Source organism: Girardinichthys multiradiatus, chromosome 23 (assembly GCF_021462225.1).
Source record: "Girardinichthys multiradiatus isolate DD_20200921_A chromosome 23, DD_fGirMul_XY1, whole genome shotgun sequence".
NCBI lineage: Eukaryota > Metazoa > Chordata > Actinopteri > Cyprinodontiformes > Goodeidae > Girardinichthys > Girardinichthys multiradiatus.
The window spans coordinates 12,108,629-12,133,266 of record NC_061815.1 but is presented as its reverse complement, the minus strand read 5'-3'; the positions used below and the strand labels follow the sequence as shown (position 1 = coordinate 12,133,266).

At 40.9% G+C, this 24,638-nt stretch overlaps 1 protein-coding gene across 3 annotated transcripts in view; it reads right to left on the bottom strand.

Moving 5' to 3' along the window:
- aff2 (AF4/FMR2 family, member 2) overlaps positions 1–24,638 on the bottom strand; it is a 253,494-nt gene that overhangs the window by 41,088 nt on the left and 187,768 nt on the right. For all 3 annotated transcript variants that reach the window (XM_047353618.1, XM_047353619.1, XM_047353620.1), the window contains exons 11-15: positions 5,915–6,032; positions 4,270–4,375; positions 4,023–4,173; positions 3,713–3,928; positions 369–573 (exon numbers count right to left, since the gene is read on the bottom strand). In XM_047353618.1, the coding sequence (XP_047209574.1) occupies positions 369–573; positions 3,713–3,928; positions 4,023–4,173; positions 4,270–4,375; positions 5,915–6,032 (796 nt within the window). The remainder of the gene's footprint in view (positions 1–368; positions 574–3,712; positions 3,929–4,022; positions 4,174–4,269; positions 4,376–5,914; positions 6,033–24,638) is intronic.

The window sequence follows — 24,638 nt, the reverse complement described above, 5'->3', positions numbered from 1 at the left end:
TTGTGCCAGTTCATTAATATTTATGTTGTGGTAAAACAATTAGGTGGAACAAAACCTCTAACATGTCAGTCTTAACGTGATAATTAATTACATAAAACTCATCATGACACTGTTATGTTTAATAGTAACAATACAGCAATTTGTTTTAGTCTTTCCCTCTTTATTTCCGCTTTTTATTTTTATGGTTATACTGAAAAGAGTCATGGTGGAGCCATTTTACTAAAGCTCTGATCTATTTTAATTTGAAAATGTAATTTTAACGCATGAACAATCTGTTACACACGCAGGACTCAATGTTGAGTTTTCCAGATGTGGAAAGAGGTGTTTGAGTTCTGAGTGCCAGTCATCAAAATCCCACCAATCCTAACCTGGTTCACAGTGACAGCAGGAACAGGCACAGGGGTTTGCTGTAGCGCTGCTGGTGGAGTGGCTGTGTTGGAGTTCGAGCTAGTAGCACTGCGAGGCTCTTTTCTCGGGGCCGTCTTCCCACTGAGAGGTTTCCCTCGTGGCCTGGGGGCGTTCTGATGCTCCAGAGAAGGGGGAGTGAACAGGTCCTTCTCTCTCGCTGCGGGGCTAGTTAGAGGAGACACAAAAACAGGAAGCATGACGCTCCAAGTTAGGATCAAGCCCAAAGCATGACATCAAAGTCCCAGTTACTGATGTACAGCTGAACACTGACAAACAGCTGAACATAATGTTTGCCTTGGCTAACTCTAGGGGGTGAATGGGTGTTCAAATGAAAAACCAAAAAACAACAGGGAGAAATAATTGAAAACAGCATGCATTTAACTGAACTAGTTTGGACGCGGGAAGTTTAGGATGGAACAAAGGAGAAGAATAAGTGAGTAAGGGAGAGGGAAATGAAAAAGGAAGCAGGAAAGTCATTTTGTTCTTCTAATTGGCCTGAAGTCAAGCTGAGCAATGAGTTCAATGTTGATTCCACTAAATCCACATGTGGAAATGACAGTCCTAAAAATCTTACAGTTTATTTCATTCAAGACTTCCAGTAAGAACTTTACATACACTCATCCTTTGCATTAATTTCCTTGTGACTTTTCATGATGCATTTGAAGCAATACAACATGCAACTTCAATGAATTTCAAAAACTACAAGTGGATGCACAACTTTTAGTATAGTTCTCTAACACACTCCACCAAAAACTCTTTGTAGCCATCAACAACCTCCTCCCTCTGGGTGGATGTTCGACCACTATCCTTGTCAGTAATAGTGAAGCATATGTGAACCGGATGGCTTCCTCGTTCAGACATGGCTTTTTACTACAGTCTATAAATAGGGGCTAAGGTTGAAGCTATTCCAGAAGATTAATGTTAGCCTTATTTCTCCATTCCAAATCCATTTTTGCTGTGTATCTTGTCAAGATGTGTGTGTTTGGGATTATTGTCCTGTTGAAACACCCACTTGTGACCAAGTTTCAACCATTTAGCCTAAACTGTCAGTCTCAGATAAAAGGAAGCTGCTTTGGACAGAGGTGGCGCTTGCATGAATGACACCCTCCTTCTGGCACTCCACACACAACCAAAGATAGACCCCTGAAAAACACTTTTAATATGTAACTTATCAAAAACATTAACATCCTCAAAAATATTTATCTGAAGGAATATAATGAATCTAAATGGATGTATAGGCCCATTTTATAAATATATTTGGAAAAACTACAGGCTTTTTCAGATTTCAAAATAAAATGTGTTTTAAAACACTCATTATGGCTATAGTCCAGGTTTGGCTGGTTGATATATTGTGCTTTTCATGATAATCTCAAACTAAGATGGTCCTAATGCCAAAAAACATAATCTATAATTGCTCTGTTTTGTGTTTTCATATAAAGAATAAAGGTTTCCATGAACCCCAAACTGAGTTTTAATGAATCTCTGTTCAGTGTGGAATTATTCAGTTGAGGTCTGGCCACTGTAAATAAGTAAGATTTATGTCAAATGAAGTTTTGCGGACGACACCACCCTGATCGGACTCATCTCTGATGGTGACGAGTCTGCGTACAGATGGGAGGTGGACCATCTGTTGGACTGGTGCAGCCAGAACAACCTTGAGCTCAACGCTCTAAAGACAGTAGAGATGGTTGTGGACTTCAGGCAGAACCCAGCCCCACCTGCCCCCATCACCCTCTGTGACTCCACAATTGACACTGTGGAATCTTTCCGCTTCCTGGGAACCATCATCTCCCAGGATCTCAAGTGGGAGCCAAACATCAGCTCCCTCATCAAGAAAGCCCAGCAGAGGATGTTCTTCCTGCGGCAGCTGAAGAAATTCAACCTGCCAAAGACTATGATGGTGCACTTCTACACAGCCATCATTGAGTCCATCCTCACCTCCTCCATCACCATCTGGTACGCCGCTGCTACAGCCAAGGATAAGGGCAGGCTGCAGCGTGTCATTCGGTCTGCTGAGAAGGTGATTGGCTGCAGTCTACTGTCGCTCCAGGAACTGTACACCTCCAGGACCCTGAAGCGGACAGGGAAGATTCTGGCTGATCCCTCCCACCCTGGTCACAGACTCTTTGAGACTCTCCCCTCTGGCAGGAGGCTGCGGTCCATCCGGACCAAAACCTCACGCCACAAGAACAGTTTTTTCCCATCTGCCACCAGCCTTGTTAACAAAGACCGGAAACCACCTTGACACTCTCCCTTTCACCCACACCCCCCCTTTTTTTGCTGACAGGACACCTGTAACCTGTAACTCTATGCGTTACATTAACGCTCAGCTTGGACTCCTGCTTTACTTGCACTGCCATACTTGCACAATGATCACCTGCACTGTTGTATTGCTCTTGCATCTTATACTGCTCTAAAAGTTTACTCTCACTCACTTAAAACTGTGCACATATATTTATATTATATTGTAGATATGTTTATACTGTTTAATTTGTACTGTATTGCACCGACTACGCCAAAACAAATTCCTTGTATGTCCAAAAACGTACTTGGCAATAAAGCTTTTCTGATTCTGATTCTGATTCTGATATGGTGTCTAGAGTCCTTAAAAAAATACCAAAATAGTACTTTATCATAACTTCAGCAACATCGGCTATTTATTGGGGGTGGACAAGCAAAAAGGAAAAGAAAACTCTTTTTGGGCACAGCTAACAAAGCCACATCACTCATATCAAAAAGCGCCACTGGCTCAGGATGATCAAGAACAACACAGGAACTACCAAAGCTTAAGTCTATCATAAACCGTAGGATGCTGGAACATTAGTGCCACTGTCAATGGAGAAGCATATTTCCAACATATTTATGTGAGATCTATCAGTTCTGCTAAGTAAAGTGGTGAAATATCCAGGCACCCTTCATTTGACCTTTTGTCTTTTGATCATAGAGCTGGAAACATTCCTTATGTGGTCATTTGCTTTTTGTTCTATGGACCAGGGAAGGGAATAGCATAAATTCTCCTACTAATCAACAGATTCAGTGACCCCTCATGTTCTGTTGATGATCATCGAAAAATCCTTTTCCTCGTCATCATCATCAGTTCGTTCTTTACTTTGCTTTGGGAAATAAAAACACCTAATACATTTCCCATCAGCTTTTACTTTAAATTTGGTTGTTGTTCGTTGGTTGGATCATGTTCTAACAGCTTCTAACAATAGAGAAAATTCACCATATGACTCATATTTGGACTGGATTCAGTGCGGTTATTAGAGGCATTAAGCAGCTAGTTTCTTCCTCCCCTCCTTACCTGTGCTGGTTGGCTCTGCTCCATGGCTGGTTCTGGTTATCCTCTAAGCTGTTTGACCTCTCTGCCCGTCGTGGCTGTTTCTTCCCGGTGGTGTTCCTTCTTGGGGCTGGAACCTCCTGCCCTGACAACATGCCTGGCGACAGTCTCATCTTTGACCTCTGACCCTCCCCTGAGGCCTTTTGGCCGAGCTTGGCTTTGGTTTTCTCCCTGCCCGGGCTGAGCAGAGCAAAAGCACAATTTACCTTTACGGCTACCGATACACTTTGGTCAACTGCCATACATAATTATACTTAGAAACAAATACACATACCAGAAGTTAGTCCTGTTATCTTTGTGCTCCACTGCGGGTGCAGCAGGAACAGGTGTACTGTTGGACCCACAGGGTTTGGTCTTGGCAGCTGTACCCACTCCTGCTGCTTCATTCCCAGGAGAAAATGTCTGTGGATCCTGGCTGAAGGAGCCTTAACAGATTTACCCAGGATAAGACTTTTTAATCAAACCCGAATGTGTTTCATAAGCCAACATGTGATAGCCTCACCATTATTGTCTCCACTAACCTGTGCCATGATGCTCCTGTTGTGCAGGGACCAGGGGTTTGGTCTGAGGTTGGACTTTGTTCAACCAGCTGTCCAGTTGCCACTTGTTAGTAGAAGGGGGCTCTGGCTGCAGGAGGACAAAAACAACTCCATTAACATTTTAGTGAGCTCCTACATTTTATCAGAATGGAATCATAACATTTCCTTCGGTCATAAACAAGTGAAAAAACTCAGTGCACCTCTAAAATAATGAAACTGTGTCTGAATGAAAAATCTTTACAGAGAAATGTAAAAGTATTGTGTTTCTGCATTGTGGTTATTGTATCACACAGCAAGCCCCTCGCTGTGCTGGATGCTCTTTATTGCATATCTGGAAACTGCTCCGCTGTCATCGTTTTCTCTGTGTATCTGCTTTCCCCCCTCACTTTCTCTAAATGTTAGACCACATAAGCCTATAAAACCAGTCAGCGTTGAGTCATTAAAATTATGTGATAACTAATGTTGTAACTCGGTCCTCTGCAGTTGGGATATTATGAGTTTCAGAGCAGTGTCATGGGACGAGACAGTTTAACGTACAGACTGTCAGAGTCAGAGTGAAGTAAACAGCGGTGAATGATGAAGAATAAAAGGGGGGAAGTGCCTCTGACTCTTAAAATGTAAACGAATTGAGCACACTTGTCAGAGATGCAGGCTGTTGTGACATTGGTATTTTTCTTGTTTGGGGTTTGTTCTGCTGGAGTTTTGCCACATGATCTGAAGTTCTTGAAAAAGGCAAACAGGAATGGAACTTTTCCACCTGGGTCTGCAATGTAGCTCATTTATTTGTTTCTCCAGCTGTCCCTGTGTGCTTACCAGGGCCTACATAAATGGTAACTTATTAGTTTGTATTCGTTTTTTCGTATAGTAGATTTGCTCAGTTAGCTTACATTGACTAGTAGTAGCCACCATGAAAACAAAGAATGGTTGGCATAGGACACAAAACCATAAACAAGATTAAACATAAGCTTTTGTTAGCTGCTTCTTTTCTAAGGTCCCGACCCGGACTGCTGTGCTGTTGATTTATTTGAATAAACATCCAGTGCTAATTCCGCTGTAAACATTCAACTTAATTTTTTTTTTTTTTGGAAAAACAAAAAACATTTCTGAAACAACATAACATTTTTGCTTTGGCAAAGTCAGAGAATGTTTTCTTCTGTCCAACTAAACATTTTTGCTCACGTAAGAGCCTTTAGTTTAATTTCATTTAAACATTTAACACCTACTATAAATATGCATGCACAGTTCAGGTTAGACATTTACGTACAATAACCTTTGGCATTATGCCATGTTATTTTTAAACACTTATTTCAGAGTGGAATGATCATAAACAAACAATTTTTAACGATTTTTTTTGCAGCAATAGTGTCTTTAATTTTGTTATTTTTGAAAATGGTGGTGTACATAGTAAGTGTGTGTATTTGAGTGTGGATTAGTAAAAATCTAAAATAAGTTGTGCACCAAATTCTTGAATTTATGTCAATAAGTTGATTGCTACATAATCAATCAACTTTAAAAGAATGGTTAAAAAGTATTTAAAGTTCAGCAAGTATATAACATTTATGCCCATGATGAATGTCTGAATGTAAACTTCTGACTGCAAATGTGAGAATACATCATCATACTGTACCTCTGGTGTGTTTGTGCGGGAGGCCTGATTATAATCGCTGTCACTAGAGCTGCTTTCGGATTCGTCCGTGTCAGACTCGGAGCTGCTCTCTGATTCACTGCTGCTCCCTGACGCGCCACTACAGTATGAGAATGAAAGAAAGAAAGACGCATCAGCATGTCACAACACCACCAAACCAAAACTGTCTAACAGGACGGTGAAGAGGCAGACTGAGGGACACTGTCGCTGGTAATGAGAGCATGTCAAAAAGCTTTAGAACATTACAATGTTTCCAACTCTTACAATTTATTGTGTAAAAGTTCAAGTGCTTAATGCTTAGAAAAAATCCACTGTTGGCTGGTCCAGTTTTTTTTCTGAAAGTTTTTGTGTTTATTGATTCCAACTTTTTTTAAGTAAACTTTTTTCTCATTAAATAAAATCTGTCTTAAATCTGTTAAAAAAATTAAGACCTTGCAGATGTAGCTCACACGTTGGTAACCAGCATGTTTTATTTATCATTTATTGCTGTTAAATGAAGCTCTGCTTGTTCTTCTTTGATTCATCCTGCCAGCAAATTATTTTAAAGTCTTTATACTAAAGCATAGGCTTTTATGTCACCTTTGTGAATAAAATGTTACTTCACATGTTCAAGCTGCACTTATATCTCAGATCTGAACTGGACACACCTTATGATAAAGACCTGCTACAGGATATTCACTTTACATTCAAATTTAACAGTGTAGAGGCATTATCTTAGGTGCTCCAGATGAATAAGTGCACCATATTGTAAAGCCATTTTATCCCCATGCTGCAGAAACAAAACAAATCCATCAGAGAGAGACAGCATGAACATTAAGAGAAGCCAAATCAAAAGTCCTCACACATTTCTAGGAAAATAATGTAATTTCCTGCTTGGCAACATAAAAATCCTGGAAAGCAACAGAAGGCAAAATAATCTCTTTATACCACCAAGAAAGGAATATTTTTCAGGAAGTGGAGATATTGTTAGTCTGCTATAAAAAGAAGACTTTACAGGCACAGTTGCAGTGGCTTCACCACAAGATGCACATTTTTCATTAGCTCTAACAATCTCAACGTCAGTTCAGACTTTATAAAACACCTTTAAAAGACAAAATAGACTTGGAATAAAGTAATATAGGACACTGAAGCCAAGACTGAACTAATGCAGAGAGACAGGGAGTAAAGCAAAGTAATAGGAAACATGATGCACCAGAAAGTGAACTGAAGCCAAAAGAAACTGAATATTGGTTTGAATCAGTCTGGAAGCGATCTGAAACCAAGCCAAACAAGCTGAATTGTTACTTAGTAAAGACAAAACTAAAGCCAGAAAGCTGAAAAACTTCAAAGTAAAGTCACCTCAATTTTATTCATAGGGCACACTTCATACGACAAATATAAACCCAATGTTCCAATGTTCCTTAAAGGAAATACAAAATAAATATAACTGATAGAAATATTGGAAAAACAACATATAAAATACAGCTTGAAAAAAACATGTATTTATTAAAGCAGGATACTATATTTACTGATCTCTAGTCTTGTCGGAGAGAACTATAGAAAACAGGACCATGATGACTTAAAGAACCAAGAGATGATATGGAGATTATTCCAGTACAACAAGAAGACTTTCGCTGAAAGACCTTAAACTTTAAGGCTTAAAGGACTGTCTGGAATCAATTCTGTGAGGATCTCAGAAACATAGGAAGGTGCCAAATTCAAAGTAGTATTTTCAAATAAGTTCTCTGTTTAACTGGAAGCCAGAGATGTTAAGATGGGAGTGATGGCCTGTCTGAAGAGGCTTCAGAGCTTCCGAGCTCATCATAGCACTGAAACAGCTCTGCTGAAAGTCACTAATGATATTCTTAGGGCCTCAGATAATGGACTTGTGTCTGTACAGGTCCTGTTAGATCTCAGTGCTGCATTTGATACAGTCAACCAAAATATTCTCTTAGAAAGGCTGTAAAATGCTGTAGGGATCAGGGGAACAGCGTTAGGCTGGTTTCAATCTTATTTGTCTGACAGATTCCAGTTTGTTCATGTAAGTGATAAATCATCTTTAAACTCCAGGGTTAATTGTGGAGTACCACAGGGTTCAGTACTTGGGCCAATTCTCTTTACTATATATATGCTTCCAATAGGTCAAATTATCAGGCAGCATAGGATACATTTTCACTGTTACGCTGATGATACTCAGCTTTACTTATCCATAAATCCTGATGAGCCCAACCAGTTAGATAGACTACAAGCATGTCTTGAAGATATAAAAACTTGGATGACTTTAAATTTTTTGCTTCTAAATTCAGACAAGACAGAAGTTGTTGTCTTTGGTCTGGAGTCTTTAAAAAAGATACTGCTTAGTCAATCACTTAACCTGGATGGCATTAAATTGACCTCTGATAATAAAGTAAAAAACCTTGGTGTTATTTTTGACCAGGACATGTCAGGTATTAAACAGGTTTCTAGGATTTCCTTCTTTCATCTCCGGAACATTGCCAAAATTAGAAATATCCTATCCAGGAATGACGCTGAAAAACTAGTCCATGCATTTGTTACTTCAAGGCTGGACTATTGTAATTCTTTACTATCAGGATGTCCACAAAATGCAGTTAAAAGCTTTCAGCTGATTCAAAATGCTGCAGCAAGAGTTCTGATGAAAATGAAAAAGATAGATCATATTTCTCCTATTTTAGCTTCCCTTCATTGGCTCCCTGTTAAATCCAGAATAGAATTTAAAATTCTCCTCCTCACATATAAAGCCCTTAATGATCTAGCTCCATCATACATCAGAGATCTGATTGTTCCATATGTTCCTAACAGAGCACTTCGTTCTCAGACTGCAGGTTTCCTGTTGGTTCCTAGAGTCTCTAGAAGTAGAATGGGAGGCAGATCCTTTAGTTATCAGGCTCCTCTCCTGTGGAACAAGCTCCCAGTTTTAGTCCATGAGGCAGACACCCTGTCTACTTTTAAGGCTAGGCTTAAAACTTTCCTTTTTGATAAAGCTTATAGTTAGAGTGGCTTAGTTTATCAGGGAGGGAGCCTTCCTCCCTCCCTGTTGGTTGGAGTAAGGGGGAGTCAGGTTTAGCCTAAACTGGCTCAGTTATGGTTGAGGTGCAAACACACCCTCCATTTCTGCTACCTGTATGACCCCTTCTCTTTTCCAATGGTTATAATTAGTCTGACAGAGGGAGGTATCCCAATCCTTGTGGTTTTTAGTATAACAATGACCATCAGTGGGACCCTTTGTGAGGTGCCTTGAGACGACATTGTTGTAAATAAGCGCCGTTTAACTAAATAATCTGAACTGAAACTTTCTGTGTAGTTATGCTGCTATAGGCTTAGGCTGCTGGAGGAAATAATGACTACTTTCACTCTCTTTGCTACATTCTCACACTACTCTCCAATTTTGCATTATTTGCTGTTATTTCAGCTTTTAACTTTGTTCTCTCTTTTCTCTTCCTAGAAGCTACACCTGGCCTGGCTCTGTGTCTACCTGTGACACCTTTCTGGAGAGGGGAATCATCCAAGCTTCTGCTGGCAACAACTTAATGCTCACCCTCTACCGATGATCCACATAGCCCTGTCTTTCAGTGTTTAACACTTTCTCTCTCCTAGACATGGAAATTGACTGAGCTTTTACTGTAACTAATTATATGTGCTCTTTTTCAGACTCTAACCTTGAAAACTGGCTCAGAGTTTATCTGTTCTTTCTTTCTAGGTGAAACGACTAAAGGAGCTACATCCATTAGCATTTACTTTTCCTTCTCATAGAAAGTACTCCTGGATCAGTGCTTCTTTGTTCTCTTTGTGTCTCTGCTCTGTTCTCTCAAACCCCCAGTCAGTCGTGGCAGATGGCCGCTCACACTGAGCCTGGTTCTGGTTGAGGTTTCTTCCTGTTTAAAGGGAGTTTTTCCTCTCCACTGTCGCTACATGCATGCTCAGTATGAGGGATTGCTGCAAAGTCAACGCCAGTGACTGTCCACTGTCTCTACATGCTCATCCGGGAGGAGTGAATGCTGCGAGTCACTGACTGGATGCAATCTGCTGGGTTTCCTTAGACAGAAAAACCTTTTATCCAATTTGAATAAATAACTGAATCTGACTGCACTGTTCAATGGTTAGGATTAATTGGAATGTATGTACCTGACTGTTGTGAAGTGCCTTGAGACAACATGTGTTGTGAATTGGCGCTATATAAATAAAACTGAATTGAATTGATGTGCTCAGACCTTTTGGTTTTGGTTGGAAGCCTAGTTGCAGTGTTATGGATCAGCTGAACATTCAGGAACTGTTTTGATATTCCAGCAAATGTTGCATTCCAGTCATCTAATCTGCTTAAAATAAAGGCGTGAATCAACTTTTTTTAAATCAGGTTGTTTCGGGAAAGATCTGACTTTGGAAATGTTTCTAAGAGGATAAAATGCAGATGTGATATATAATGCACACCTAGATATTTGACATGCTAACATGGTTTAACCAACACTGGATTTTTAGGTTATCAGGTCCACATAAACAGTCTCAGTTTTGTCTTCATTCACCTTTAGAAAATTCCTGGACAACCAGCTGCTGATATCAGTGAAGCAATCAAGGAGGTTATTTACAAGGTTAATGTTGTCTGCGGAAACAGATATCTACCGCTGTGTTTCATTAGCATGAGAATGATGGGATATGTTAGGGTGTCTAAGAGCATCAGATAGAAAAAGCTAATCACAGTCGGAAATTCATCTGACTGCAAAATGTCTGGCAAGGGACAGCAGGATTGCAAGTTTTATGTGAATTGTGAGCACTACAACAGGGGTCATTCACACAATTAGACGATTGTTTTTGTTATGATCTTAAAAGTATATCGCTGTACTCAAATAGAAATATAAAGAAAACCTTAAAAATGATTATGACTGCTAAATAATCTGCTAACATGAAAGTAAGAAAATATGAGTTAGATAACAACGTCTTCACCAAAAAACAGTGTACCATTCCAGCATAAAGCAACAGTTTCAGTCACTCTCTCAGTCACGTCTGTAGTGAGGTTCTTGGGTTGAGTTGAGTTTATTAATGATTTATTACTTTTTGGGCAAAATAAATCAAATTCATGTGCCAGGATTTTGTCCAGGAGTTGCCAGCTCTCCTAAAAATAAAAATAATAAGTAAAACAAACAATACCACACAATCCAAACAAGCTTGAGTGTACTGAATATTTTATACCAGTAATTTTCCAACAAGTCACTCCAGTGTCAAATCTGCCCTAGGCTGGTTTAAATTTTATCTGTCTGACAGATTCCAGTTTGTTCATGTAAATGATAAATCATCTTCAAACTCCAGGGTTAATTGTATGGAAGCAAATAGTTACCATATTTCAAATGAAAAAGCATTTCCAGAAATGCTTTTTCATTTTAAGAATGCATTGTTTGACTCATAAATGAAATTAGTAATCAATAATCCTATTTGCATTTTAATTTTCTTCTTCAATTCTGCTCATTCTTTCACTTAATTAAAATGAAAATTCAATCAATTTCTCGTCACGTTTGCAATGTAATGCAATGCAGATGTGCACAGCGCCCCCTACCGAACAAGATGGGTAGCTCGGTCAGCAGGGATCTGATGAAGACTCTGCTGACGTCACTCTGCTGCGCCCGCCGCTCGGAATGCTTTTTCATTTTTGAGTTCTGGGCAGTACTTTGCGGGCAGACCACGAAAACGAAAAAGCAATGTCTGCTTTGTTTTCTTTTTGATTATGGCATAAAATGTGCAGTCATGAAGAAGAAAATGCAAATGCAAATAGGATGATTGATTACTAATTTTATTTATGGGTCAAATAATGCAGCCACATTCTTAAAATGAAAAAGCATTTCTGGAAATGCTTTTTCATTTTCAAATTTTACATTTCAAATTGAATTTTGGTATCTATTTGCTGGGGTACATTTTGAAAACTAAATCTCAAATGTCTTTTTCATTTTAATTAAGTGAAAGAATGAGCAGTCTTGAAGAAGAAAATTAAAATGCAAATAGGATGATTGATTACTAATTTCATTTATGAGTCAAACAATGCAGCCACATTCTTAAAATGAAAAAGCATTTCTGAAAATGCTTTTTCATTTGAAATATAGCAACGATTTGCTTCCATATAATTGTGGAGTACCACAGGGTTTAGTACTTGGGGGGCCATTTCTCTTTACTATATATATGCTTCCAATAGGTCAAATTATCAGGCAGCATAGGATACATTTTCACTGTTACGCTGATGATACTCAGCTTTACTTATCCATAAATCCTGATGAGCCCAACCAGTTAGATAGACTACAAGCATGTCTTGAAGATATAAAAACTTGGATGACTTTAAATTTTTTGCTTCTAAATTCAGACAAGACAGAAGTTGTTGTCTTTGGACCGGAGTCTTTAAAGAAGAAACTGCTTAGTCAATCACTTAACCTGGATGGCGTTAAATTGACCTCTGGTAATAAAGTAAAAAACACTGTTCAATGGTTAGGATTAATTGGAATGTATGTACCTGATTGTTGTGAAGTGCCTTGAGACAACATGTGTTGTGAATTGGCGCTATATAAATAAAACTGAATTGAATTGAATAGATGAAGTTTGCCCAGCAGGTTATTTCATAAGTCATCATATGGTCACATGTTAAACTGTCGAAGAATGATATGAACAATTTTAAATGGATATGTCAACACTTTAATAACCTTTCCTGTTTAACTGAGTTCATACCTGTTGCTCATGGAATGAACAGAACACTGAACTCGAGCACTTAGTGCACCGCACAACGACCACTGAATATGACAGCAGTCTCCTCTGCTAATGTGTTCAGAAAGTGAAAATATAGATATTTGTCCAGTGAGGAGGAGGACGTCATGAGACATGTTCCTTGAAATACAAAGCCAGGAGATCTAACAAATTGGCAGCCTACATTGTATTTAAATGTGCTCTCTGATGTGCCCAGCCTGTAATTTACAAGATTGGCAAATGACAAAAATTGTAATAAAAAAAATTCAATTCTGGCAGGATTCAGGTAGACATAATTTCTGCTTCTAAACCTGTGGTTCGGACTGTTTAGAAGTGGACGGATGAGTCAAAGCAGATGTTACAGATTAGACTGTTTTTGAAGCCACTGGCAGTGAGTTGGATTAAACCAACCACTGATTTAAACCAACTCACTGAGGTGGTTTCTGTGAGCAGATGAGTGTACAGACCAAGACCTTCTGCACGTACAATAACAATAAACCTTGGTTCACCTCTCATCTGAGTCAGCTGCGCAGGGATAAGGAAGAGGCTCACAGCAGTGGGGACCATGCCTTGTATAAGCAGGCCAGGAGCAAACTGACCAAGGAGATCAAAGCAGTGAAGAGAAGCTACAGTGAGAAGCTGAAGAAAAGCTTCTCAGATGGAGACGATTATCAGGACCTGATAATGTTTCCCCATCATGCCTCAGAGCCTGCGCTGACCAACTGGCATCCATCTTCACAGAGATCTTCAACAAGTCACTGGATCTGTGTGAGGTGCCCTCCTGCTTCAAATGCTCCACCATCATCCCAGTACCCAAGAAACCCAACATCACAGGATAAAATGGGTACAGGCCTGTTGCCATGACGTCTGTGGTCATGAAATCCTTTGAGCGACTGGTGTTGAAGCAACTAAAGGACAGCACAGGCCCCCTGCTGGACCCCCTGCAGTTTGCCTACCGAGCAAACAGGCCGACAGATAAAGCAGTCAACTTGGGACTACACTTCATCCTGCAATACCTCGACCACCCAGGGATGCAAGCCAGGATTCTGTTTGTGGACTTCAACCCAGGAATCCTCCACCAGAAGCTATTCCTGCTCAAAGTTCTGGTCTCCACCTTTCAGTGGATCACCAGTTTCCTAAAGGACCGGCAGCGGCAGGTGAGGCTGGGGAGCATCTTTTCCTGCACAAGAAAAATCAGCACCGGCGCCCCCCAGGGATGTGTTCTCTCCCCACTCCTCTTCTCCATTTACACAAATGGTTGCATCTCAGCAGACCCGTCTATGAAACTCCTGAAGTTTGCAGATGACAACACTGTTACTGGACTGATCCAGGACAGTAATGACTGCATACAGACAGGAGGTGAATCGGCTGGTACGCTGGTGAGGCCAGAACCACCTGGAATTTAATCCACTCAAGACTGTGAAGATGATGGTGGACTTTTGGAGAAAATCCTCAATGAGAGCGAAGTAATGGAGTCAAATTCCTTGTTTGTCTGTACAAACTTGGCAATAAAAAAAAAAGCTGATTCAGATTCTGATTCTGATATGATCCACACGTCTGACAGTCACTGTTAGGATAGATTTCCCACATAGATCTGAATCTTTTATCTTGATCTACTAAAATGTTAGTATCAAATGTAAGAGACGTTCTGAGACATGGTAAGAAAAAAGAAATCCCATTTTTTAAATTTTTAGTCATGTTATTATTATATTGATCAAATTTCAAAAAGGAGCAGTAATCAAAGAAGGCAAAGTCCTTGCTGCTAATACATAAAGAATATTTAGTAAATGATAGAGGGTATAATAAAATTACTATTAACAGACACATAAACACAGTGCTCTGAGCCTGTTCAGTTGTGTTACCCTCTGTTGTGCTTTGTCTGCCCCTGTGTTCATCCATTCCTCCACGCTGCCTTAAATGGTCTCTTGGAGGCAACCTGCTCGTCCCAACCTAAGAACAGGCACAAGCGCACTTGCACACGGCCCGGCTTCAATTATGTGTAGCTCTCTTTGTGTGAGGGGGCACGTAATTTCAGTTCAAGGCTGCCATCACAGCAGGCACCAATCTGTGTGAGCAGTCAAGCAGCAAATCCATCAACTGTTCCTCGGGCAACACGCACACACATATGTACACACACTCACAGTGACAGATACTGTATGAATGCAGTGTATGCCCTGTCTTTCTTCTATCATTACTCATTTATTCACAGAAGCCCTTTCCCTCCATTCTTCAATTGCTATTACATTTTCTCCTCACTTTGCTCTATTAACATTCCGGTTGAAACAGTAACAATTTTTTTAAATTAAATAAACATCTAATTTCCATGAGTCACTGTATTTTTAAAGAGGCCATATGTTGACTGAGTTATGTTCTGATATGTTGACTGAGTTATGTTCTGTGTACACTGTTTTATATCAGGGCCAAAGGTCAGTTTGCTGAGTTTTATTGCAAGACCATAAGACCAAATGCCCCCAGCACACTCCTGGATATCACCTGAAAAACGGCAAACAAATTCATCAGAAGTACGTAACGCAAGGCTGACATCATAACCAATAAAAATAGAACGTCTCCAACATTAAGTGAATATTTAATTGCTGTCATGTGTTGCATTGTTCCAGTGCAAATATATAGTTGAAACCAGATATTTACACTGTATAAAATGAGCCAGTTTTTTCCTGTTTTAGGTCAGTGAGGATTACCAAAAGTATTAAGTGCCAGAACACTGAGCAAGAAGAAGTTTGAAGATATTTTTGCCTTCAAAGTCTGATGTTTACATACATTTCCTTAGTATTTTGCAGAATTGTAATTGTAAAGGGTATAAGCTGGGTTTATAGGTATCCTTTTACAGGCTGCTCACAGTGGTTTGCAGGAATTTTGGCCCATTCCTCCTGACAGAACTGGTGGAAATGGGTTGGGTTTGTAGGGCGACTTGTTCGCATGCACCTTTTCATCTCTGCCCAAATTTTCTATTGGACTGAGATCAGAGCTTTGTTGCCCACATTATATGATGATATATTTTCGAGAACTTTTGATTGTTGACTAAGTTGATTAAATTGAAATTGGTCTTTCAGACTTAATTACTTGTACATTCACTGATAACTATAATGTTTTGATCAGGTCTCCTAGTTGTTACACCCTGCTCTGAGTCTAAGATGCCAGTAACAGAATGTTGTTAATAGATCCTTTAGGTCCACTGAGCTGGGAAACAGGAAAAACTATTACTCACTAATACACAATCTAATTATTTATTTATCATATTCAATTCTTTTGTCTGGCAACAGGATTGTTTTTTTAAGAACAGTATCTATTTGTGTTAGACTGCAAAAGGATTACTCAGCCTTTCTATTCCCCCCGTGAGTTCGCTTCGTTCATCCTGGTCGGTGTTTACATCCCACCGCAAGCTAACGTGCAGGTCGCACAGCGCATGCTCGCCGACCAGATACTGAGTGTGGAGCGGACCAACCCGGACTCCTTAGTAATCGTCGCTGGTGACTTTAACAAAGGTAATCTGACCCACGAACTTCCCAAATACAGACAGTTTATAAAATGTCCGACCAGAGAGGACAACATTCTGGATCACTGTTACACCACCATCAGAGACGCTTATCACGCCGTCCCACGTGCTGCACTGGGCCAATCCGATCACATCATGGTCCACCTGATTCCTGCATACAGGCAGAAACTAAAGCTCTGCAAACCTGTTGTGAGGACGACAAGGAAGTGGAGCAGTGAGGCTGTGGAGAATCTCCAGGCGTGTTTAGGCTGTACAGACTGGGATGTGTTCAGGACTACTACCAACAGTCTGGACGAGTACACAGAGGCTGTGACTTCCTACATCAGCTTCTGTGAGGACAGCTGTGTACCATCATGCACCAGGGTGAGTTACAACAACGACAAACCCTGGTTCACAGCTAAACTCAGAAGGTTAAGACTGGATAAGGAAGAGGCCTTCAGGAGTGGGGACAAAGACATATACAGAGAGGCCAAGTACAAGTTTGGCAAGGCAGTGAAAGAGGCCAAACGACTGTACTCTGAGAAGCTCCAAATCCAGTTCTCAGCCAACGACTCTGCGTCTGTCTGGAAAGGGCTCAAGCAAATCACCAACTACAAGCCGAAAGCCCCCCACTCCATCAACGACCGACGCCTCGCCAACGACCTGAACGAGTTCTACTGCCGCTTTGAAAGACAAAGGGACAGTCCTGCAACCATCTCCCACGACGCCCCCCAACAGCTGCAGCCACAATCCACCACCCCCACCTCCCCAACCTCAAGAGGGGCCTTGGCACCTCCAACCCCCACCAGCCCCCTACCCACGCCGAGGACGGCTCTTTCCATCCAGGAGAGGGACGTCAACAAACTCTTCAGGAGACAGAACCCCCGGAAAGCTGCTGGTCCGGATTCTGTCTCACCAGCCAGCCTGAAGCACTGCGCTGATCAGCTGTCTCCAGTCTTCACAGACATTTTTAACACCTCACTGGAGACATGTCATGTGCCAGCCTGCTTCAAGTCCTCCACCATCGTCCCTGTTCCCAAGAAGCCAAGGACCACAGGGCTTAATGACTTCAGACCCGTCGCCCTGACCTCTGTGGTGATGAAGTCCTTTGAGCGCCTTGTGCTCTCACACCTAAAAGACATCACCGACCCCCTCCTGGACCCCCTGCAGTTTGCCTACAGAGCCAACAGGTCTGTAGATGATGCAGTCAACCTAGCCCTTCACTTCATCCTCCGGCACCTGGACTCCACAGGAACCTATGCCAGGATCCTGTTTGTGGATTTCAGCTCTGCCTTCAACACCATCGTCCCAGCTCTGCTCCAGGAGAAGCTCTCCCAGCTGAGTGTGCCCGACTCCACCTGCAGGTGGATCACTGACTTCCTGTCTGACAGGAAGCAGCGCGTGAGGCTGGGGAAGCACGTCTCTGACTCCCTGACCATCAGCACCGGTTCCCCCCAAGGCTGTGTTCTCTCTCCTCTGCTCTTCTCCCTGTACACCAACAGCTGCACCTCCAGTCACCAGTCTGTCAAGCTTCTGAAGTTTGCGGACGACACCACCCTGATCGGACTCATCTCTGATGGTGACGAGTCCGCGTACAGATGGGAAGTGGACCATCTGTTGGACTGGTGCAGCCAGAACAGCCTTGAGCTCAACGCTCTGAAGACAGTGGAGATGGTTGTGAACTTCAGGCAGAACCCAGCCCCACCTGCCCCCATCACCCTCTGTGACTCCACAATTGACACTGTGGAATCTTTCCGCTTCCTGGGAACCATCATCTCCCAGGATCTCAAGTGGGAGCCAAACATCAGCTCCCTCATCAAGAAAGCCCAGCAGAGGATGTTCTTCCTGCGGCAGCTGAAGAAATTCAACCTGCCAAAGACTATGATGGTGCACTTCTACACAGCCATCATTGAGCCCATCCTCACCTCCTCCATCACCATCTGGTACGCCGCTGCTACAGCCAAGGATAAGGGCAGGCTGCAGCGTGTCATTCGGTCTGCTGAGAAGGTGATTGGCTGCAGTCTACTGTCGCTCCAGGAACTGTACACCTCCAGGACCCTGAAGCGGGCAGAGAAGATTCTGGCTGATCCCTCCCACCCCGGTCACAGACTCTTTGAGACTCTCCCCTCTGGCAGGAGGCTGCGGTCCATCCGGACCAAAACCTCACGCCACAAGAACAGTTTTTTCCCATCTGCCACCAGCCTGGTTAACAAAGCCCGGAAACCACCCTGACATTCCCCCTTTCCCCCACACCCCCCCTTTTTTTGCTGACAGGACACCTGTAACTCTATGCGTTACATTAACGCTCAGCTTGGACTCCTGCTTACTTGCACTGCTTTACTTGCACAATGATCACCTGCACTGTTGTATTGCTCTTGCATCTTATACTGCTCTATATTTACTCTCACTCACTTAAAACTGTGCACTTATATTTATATTATATTGTAGATATGTTTGTACTGTTTAATTTGTACTGTATTGCACCGACTACGCCAAAACAAATTCCTTGTATGTCCAAAAACGTACTTGGCAATAAAGCTTTTCTGATTCTGATTCTGATTCTGATTCCTATCAGCTACGTACTGTCTGAGATGTGATGTGCAAAATGCCGTGCTAAAATATGTGAAAAATGTCATTTTTATAGACAGGAAACAGCTTGGTTATGCAACATTTTACTGGAGCACAAAGGCAGAGATGCCAGGCAGATGTGGTAGCAGACATATTCTGGACTTCTGTGTCCCTCGTTGTCTTTAATGGATCTTTTGATTAGTAACTAGAGAGAAGCAAAAGTTCTGTGTGTAAATCAGCAGGGTGGCTCTCTCTCTCTGAGCAGACTCATTAGTATTATTGATTCAAACCTAAAAGCGCAGATTGTGCAGGACATCCAGCATTACACTTTAAGGAAGAAATTAGCTTCTTTTAAATAGAGTCTGTTGCTATAGATACACCCTAATTTTCACTCTTACAAACTGCAAAATGTAATTCTTTGGGATTTTATCTCACAGTCCAACACAAAGGAGCACATCATTGTGCATTGAAAGGATAAGGAATAATAGCTTTTCAAAACAAAGAAAATGACAACAAAAATCTGAAAAGTGTGGCATGCATTTAAATTCAGCCCCTGTGGGTTGGTACTAAACTGACCTAAACTATTCCATCGTAGCTCTAGCCATATGTTTAGAGTTGTCCTGCTGGAAGGAGAGCCTCCACCCCAGTCTCCAGTCTTTTGCTAACAGGTTTTCTTCAAAGATTGGTCTGTATTTATCTCTATCCATCTTCTTCTCAGGTCTGACCAGCCTCCCTGCCACGGCTATAAAAAAGCACTTCTACTGCATGATGCTGCCACCACCATATTTGACAGTGGGGGTGGTGTTTTTTGTTTGCAACACATAGCGTTTTGCATGAAGGTCAGAAAACTTTGGTCTCATCTGACCAGGGCACCACCATGTTTGCTGTGTCCTCTACATGGCTTGTGGCTGACTTTTAAAGATTTCTTCTTGTTTGTCTTACATAAAGAACAGATTTGTGTAGTATAAAACTAATAGCTGTCTTGTCAACAGAGGCTTCCAATCTCAGCTGTGGACCACTGCAGCTTCTCCAAAGTTACCATGGGCTTGATTGCTTCTCTGATTAATGTTCTCCTTGACTGGCCTGTCAGTTTAGGTGGTCATCCATTTCTTGATAGGTTTGCAGTTGTGCCATATTGTTTTCACTTGCAGATAATGGATTGGATAGTAATTTGTGAGATGTCCAAAGCTTTAGACATTGCTTAATAATAAATAGTGCTTTAAAATTATTCACAACTTTTCCCTGACCTCTGAGGCCTTCACAGAAACAGTGTGTTTATACTATGATTAAATTAGGGGACTTCTGAAGGAAACTGGTTGCACTGGATTTTTTAAGGGTGTCTGAGGAAAGAAGCTGCAAACAAATGCATAGCACCCATTTCACATTTGCATAACTTCACAATTATGCACTGCTTTCTATTGGTAAAATACAAGTAAGTTAGTAGTTATAATGTGACACATGGTAAAAAACTTCAGCCACTTTAACATTGTTCAGTGTTAAATCAACTCACTGCTTCAACCAAATGTGTTTACTTTTAAAAACACAGAGGACTTGCAAAGATGCAAAAGATCTGGAGGCTTGGAGACAAACACCAAGTCATCAAAAGGTTTTTGTGTTGCTGTTGTGAGTAATTTGATTGTTCTTCTTGGCTGCTGTCTGATATAGGTTTCGTCTCCTTTCCCCTGTTGGCAAATTAATAGTTTACAGAGGATTTCCCAGAAAGCTGCTGAAAAACATCCTGCAAAATAAGAAGTCTGATTGGCAGTCTATATTTAAGATTCTCGTTTATGTAATCCATTTATCTAGAGGGGGACAAGACAAATGACTCCAGATTTCTATGATAATCTATTGTAGCTTCTATTTTTATCAGCTGTGGCTCGATGGTGCCTGCATCCTAACTCTGGGAAACAAACTGCTCCCCCTTGCGGGCTATGCCTCTTTGTTGATAACACATCACCTTGGTGTTCTCACTTATCGTCAGACTTGGATACGAGAGGACTTCAGGGATTGGACTTAACGAGTCTCTCTGCAGCCTAAGAAACAACAGATTTTTATAAGTCTGCCGACATAAAGTTGTCTTCTTATGCGTTATCTTGTTGAATGTTGAAAAGATTAAATGTTTCTGTTGTCCAACAACAAAAACCCGCTAAGAGCTGTGCATGATATTCAATGTAGAAAACGAACATACCGGTACTCATAAATTAAATTGGGGACATTTCATGATGCACCTCATCATTTCCTTCAACATAACACTGACTAGGCGTATGAGATGAGTTTATGCGTCCCTATCTGATATGCTTCTCTTTTTGTGTCAAAAAGGACAAGGCGAAGTTAAAGAAAAACGAGAGCGTCTCTTACTCTCAAAGGGATTCTCAGCTGAGTGCTCTCTAGCCTGTTTTATTCTGGCAACATAAACAGTCTGTGCTGGAGGAATGATAAAAGGAGACAGAGCCTGTATGGGTGTGAAGGAAAGCCTTACATCTGGCTGGCTCACTTTCCTCCACTCCCAGGAATCAGCCATCAGCCGTCAAATATAATTTAATGCCGCAGCCGGTGCCAAATGGAAATGCAACACCAGCTGGCGCGGACTGATGGACCGACTCTTAACAGGAAGTTTCAGGAACATTTCAGCTGAAGTTAAGACATTTATCCAGGAGTGAGTTTGTACATTGGGATTGATGACTTGATAATGGTAACAGAGGTGTTTTTTTTATTCATACTGCAATTGCAATCACCAAAACTGTAAAAAATATGCTGTGACCTACGAACTCCAACAAATTATTATTTTATCATCTCCATACCATATTTTCACATATCAGGAATATTTAATCTCTGATACTCATGTGCACTGCAGTGAAAAAAGTGTACAAATCTCTTTATTTTTGCTTTTTTGTCACACATTTCAGATCACCAAATGAATATCAGACAAAGAAAACCAAAGTAGATAAAAATTGACTTTCAAATGCAGATTTAAATGAAAAAAGTTTTTCAAACCAACCTATGTGAAAGAGGATTATTCCCTGTTTTTAAATCAAGGCATATCTGTAACTAACCCTGTTTTTTAAGAAGCTGGATTGAATTTAATTTGCCACATTCAGGCCTGATCACTGCCAGATCTGTTCAAATAAGAAATATCTTAAATAGAAGCCATTTTGCAACATGAAGTGGGCATGCCCTGATTTAAAGAAATTCAATAATAGATGAGAAACAAAGTCATTGACATCTATCAGCCAGGGAAGGATCAGAAGGTTAGGTCTTAGGCTTTGGGACTTCCGTAAACTACAGCGAGAGCCAATTTTCACAACTGGAGAAAACATGAAAGAGTGGTAAACCTTCCCAGGATTGGAAGACCTAACAAAATTACTGTAAGAACACATCAACGACTCATTGAGGAGGTGACAAAGAAACCCAGAACAACATCTAAAGCTCTGCAGACCTCTCTTGTCTTAGTTGAGGTCAGAGTTCATAATTCAACAATAAGAAATAAACTAGACAAAAATGGCATCCACAGAATGGCTCCTAGGTGAAAACCATGGCTGACCAATGACCTTTGAGAAAATATTCTGTGGACTGAAGGCTTGCATTTGGTTACGTCTGCCGCACTAACTGAGAATTATAGAAAAAGACAATCATGCCAAACGTCAGACATGGCTCTGGTATTATGGTCTGGGGCTGCTTCTTATGATATGATCTCCTCTGAAAAACGTTTGTATTGAGAGATTTCACTGAATTGTTTAACTTGTCCATTTTGCTTCTCTGTCTCCCCAGCTCCTGCCTCTCCACCTCTCCACAACATCTCTTATCTCTTGCATTGAAGAGAAGCTACTGTGCATGTACAAGTTATAAGGTGAGTCTATGGGCAAAGATATCTGCACCTGCAGAGCGAAAATACGTCACCAATCAGCCAACATCCATGAACGAAATGAAATAAAATGAAAGTTTACTCATCATTAACTATAAAATATTTATCTTGCACATATACAAAATATATACATTATGATTTTGAAATATTCTCATTTTATTATGTAATTTGTGGTTAATTTCTTTTGTCTTTCAATGTAATGTTCTGAGTGGTGAGGCGTCACCCCATTGGCCAACCGCCTCTGGTTATGCAGCAACACACTTTGAATGGTTCATAGATGCTGTGGCAAGATGTTAAACAGGTCTGTCATGCTCAAAACCCCTCCTATGTGGATGAATTAAAACAATTCTGCAAAGAAAAGTGGGCCAAAATTCTTCCACTGTGATGTAAAATTGCCTGATATCAGCTGCTGCCACCAAGGGTGCCACAACCAGCTATTTGGTTTGGGAAGCAACTACTTTTTCACAAAGGTCCTGGGTAGGTTTAGATAGATGATCCTTTATAAGTGAAATCCATTTGTATTTTATATTTACTCTTTTTGGTATTTGCCTTTTTCTGATATTAAAATTAGTTTGATGATCTGAAACATCTAAGCGGGCACATCTGCAAGGGAGCAAATACCCTTCACAGCGCTGTACAACACATGAAACATTAAAGAAAAAGTATTTAAGGTAATCACCTCATGTCTTTTCCATTAGGTGGGATATTTTCCACATAAAAACACTGTGGTCCTTATTGAGACCCCAGAGCCTTCAGTCTATCTTTCAGTGTGTCCTGGTGTCAACGTTGCATACTGTAAGTAACACGGATAAGACTTACATAGCAGTCTTTGTCAGATCTTCACGCTCCAGCGGAGGCTTTGGTGTCTGTCTGTTTATCTGTGTGATAAAATCACAAGTAACAACAGGGGAAATGAAAGCCTTTACAACAGCCTTGAAAAAAACCCAAAACGATCCTTTGGTTTGATACGTCCAGTGGACCTCACAGGATCCACATGACACTGGCTCTGTTAAAAGCTGCAGCAAAGGGGACACTTTGAGCCCGGTGGGTTTAAACAGCTGTAGGTGCTTCTGGCTGGATCTATCATTCACCAGGAAGATATCTGTTACTCATCATTATCACTGCCCCAAGTTCAAAAATATAAAATACATTTTAACATTCAAAGACTTTATCGATTAAGTTTCCTTTGTTGATTTTATGGTTGCTGGGGGACATGGTAGTTGTTGATGTAATTTATTTTCTCTTTGTTTCTGATTTCAAATGGTTGTGTTTCAGTTTAATCATTTTAGAAAACTGACAAAAAGTATAAACCCCTTAAAGATAAATGGACTGAACTTATATAGCGCCTTTCCAGTCATACAGACCACTCAAAGCACTTTACTCTAGAGCCACATTCACCCAATCACACTCACACATTCATACACCGATACGCAGATCGGTAGGAAACTTGAGGGCACATCGACATATGGCAGGAGAAAGCTGGAATCAAACCCACAACCTTCCTTCTGATTGCAAGACAACTACTCTTCCTACCGAGCCACAGTCGTCTTTAAACATTTATTTTGCTTTTTCTTTTTTTTCACACGTTTGCCATTGCTGGGAATAAGTCTTTTTACATCACACTGAAGGAATGTTGACCCTGTCTTCTATGCAAAGTTGTTTTATTTCAGTCACAGTTGAGGGAGGGTTTTTGGATACTAAAGATCTATTTGGATATTAACATTCTTTTTCTTTAGTTTTTTTAAGCCATTCTGAGGTGGACTTGCTGGTGTGTTTTGGATCATTTTCCTGGTGTATAATCCACGTGTGTCTGAGCCTCATGTCACAAACTGATGGTCCGACACTTCAGCTGAAAGCTTTGTTCCATCAATAATGCGAAGTCCTCCAGGTCCTGAAGCAACAAAGCAGCCTCAGATCATCACACTACCATCACAATGTTTGGCTGATCTTTTTCTAAGATGCTGTGTTAGGTTTATGCCAGATGTAACAGAACACACTTCTTCAAAAAGGTTCAACTTTTTTCTTGTCAGTCCAAAGAAAGTTTTGCCAAGAGTAGTTTTTTTGGCAAAATG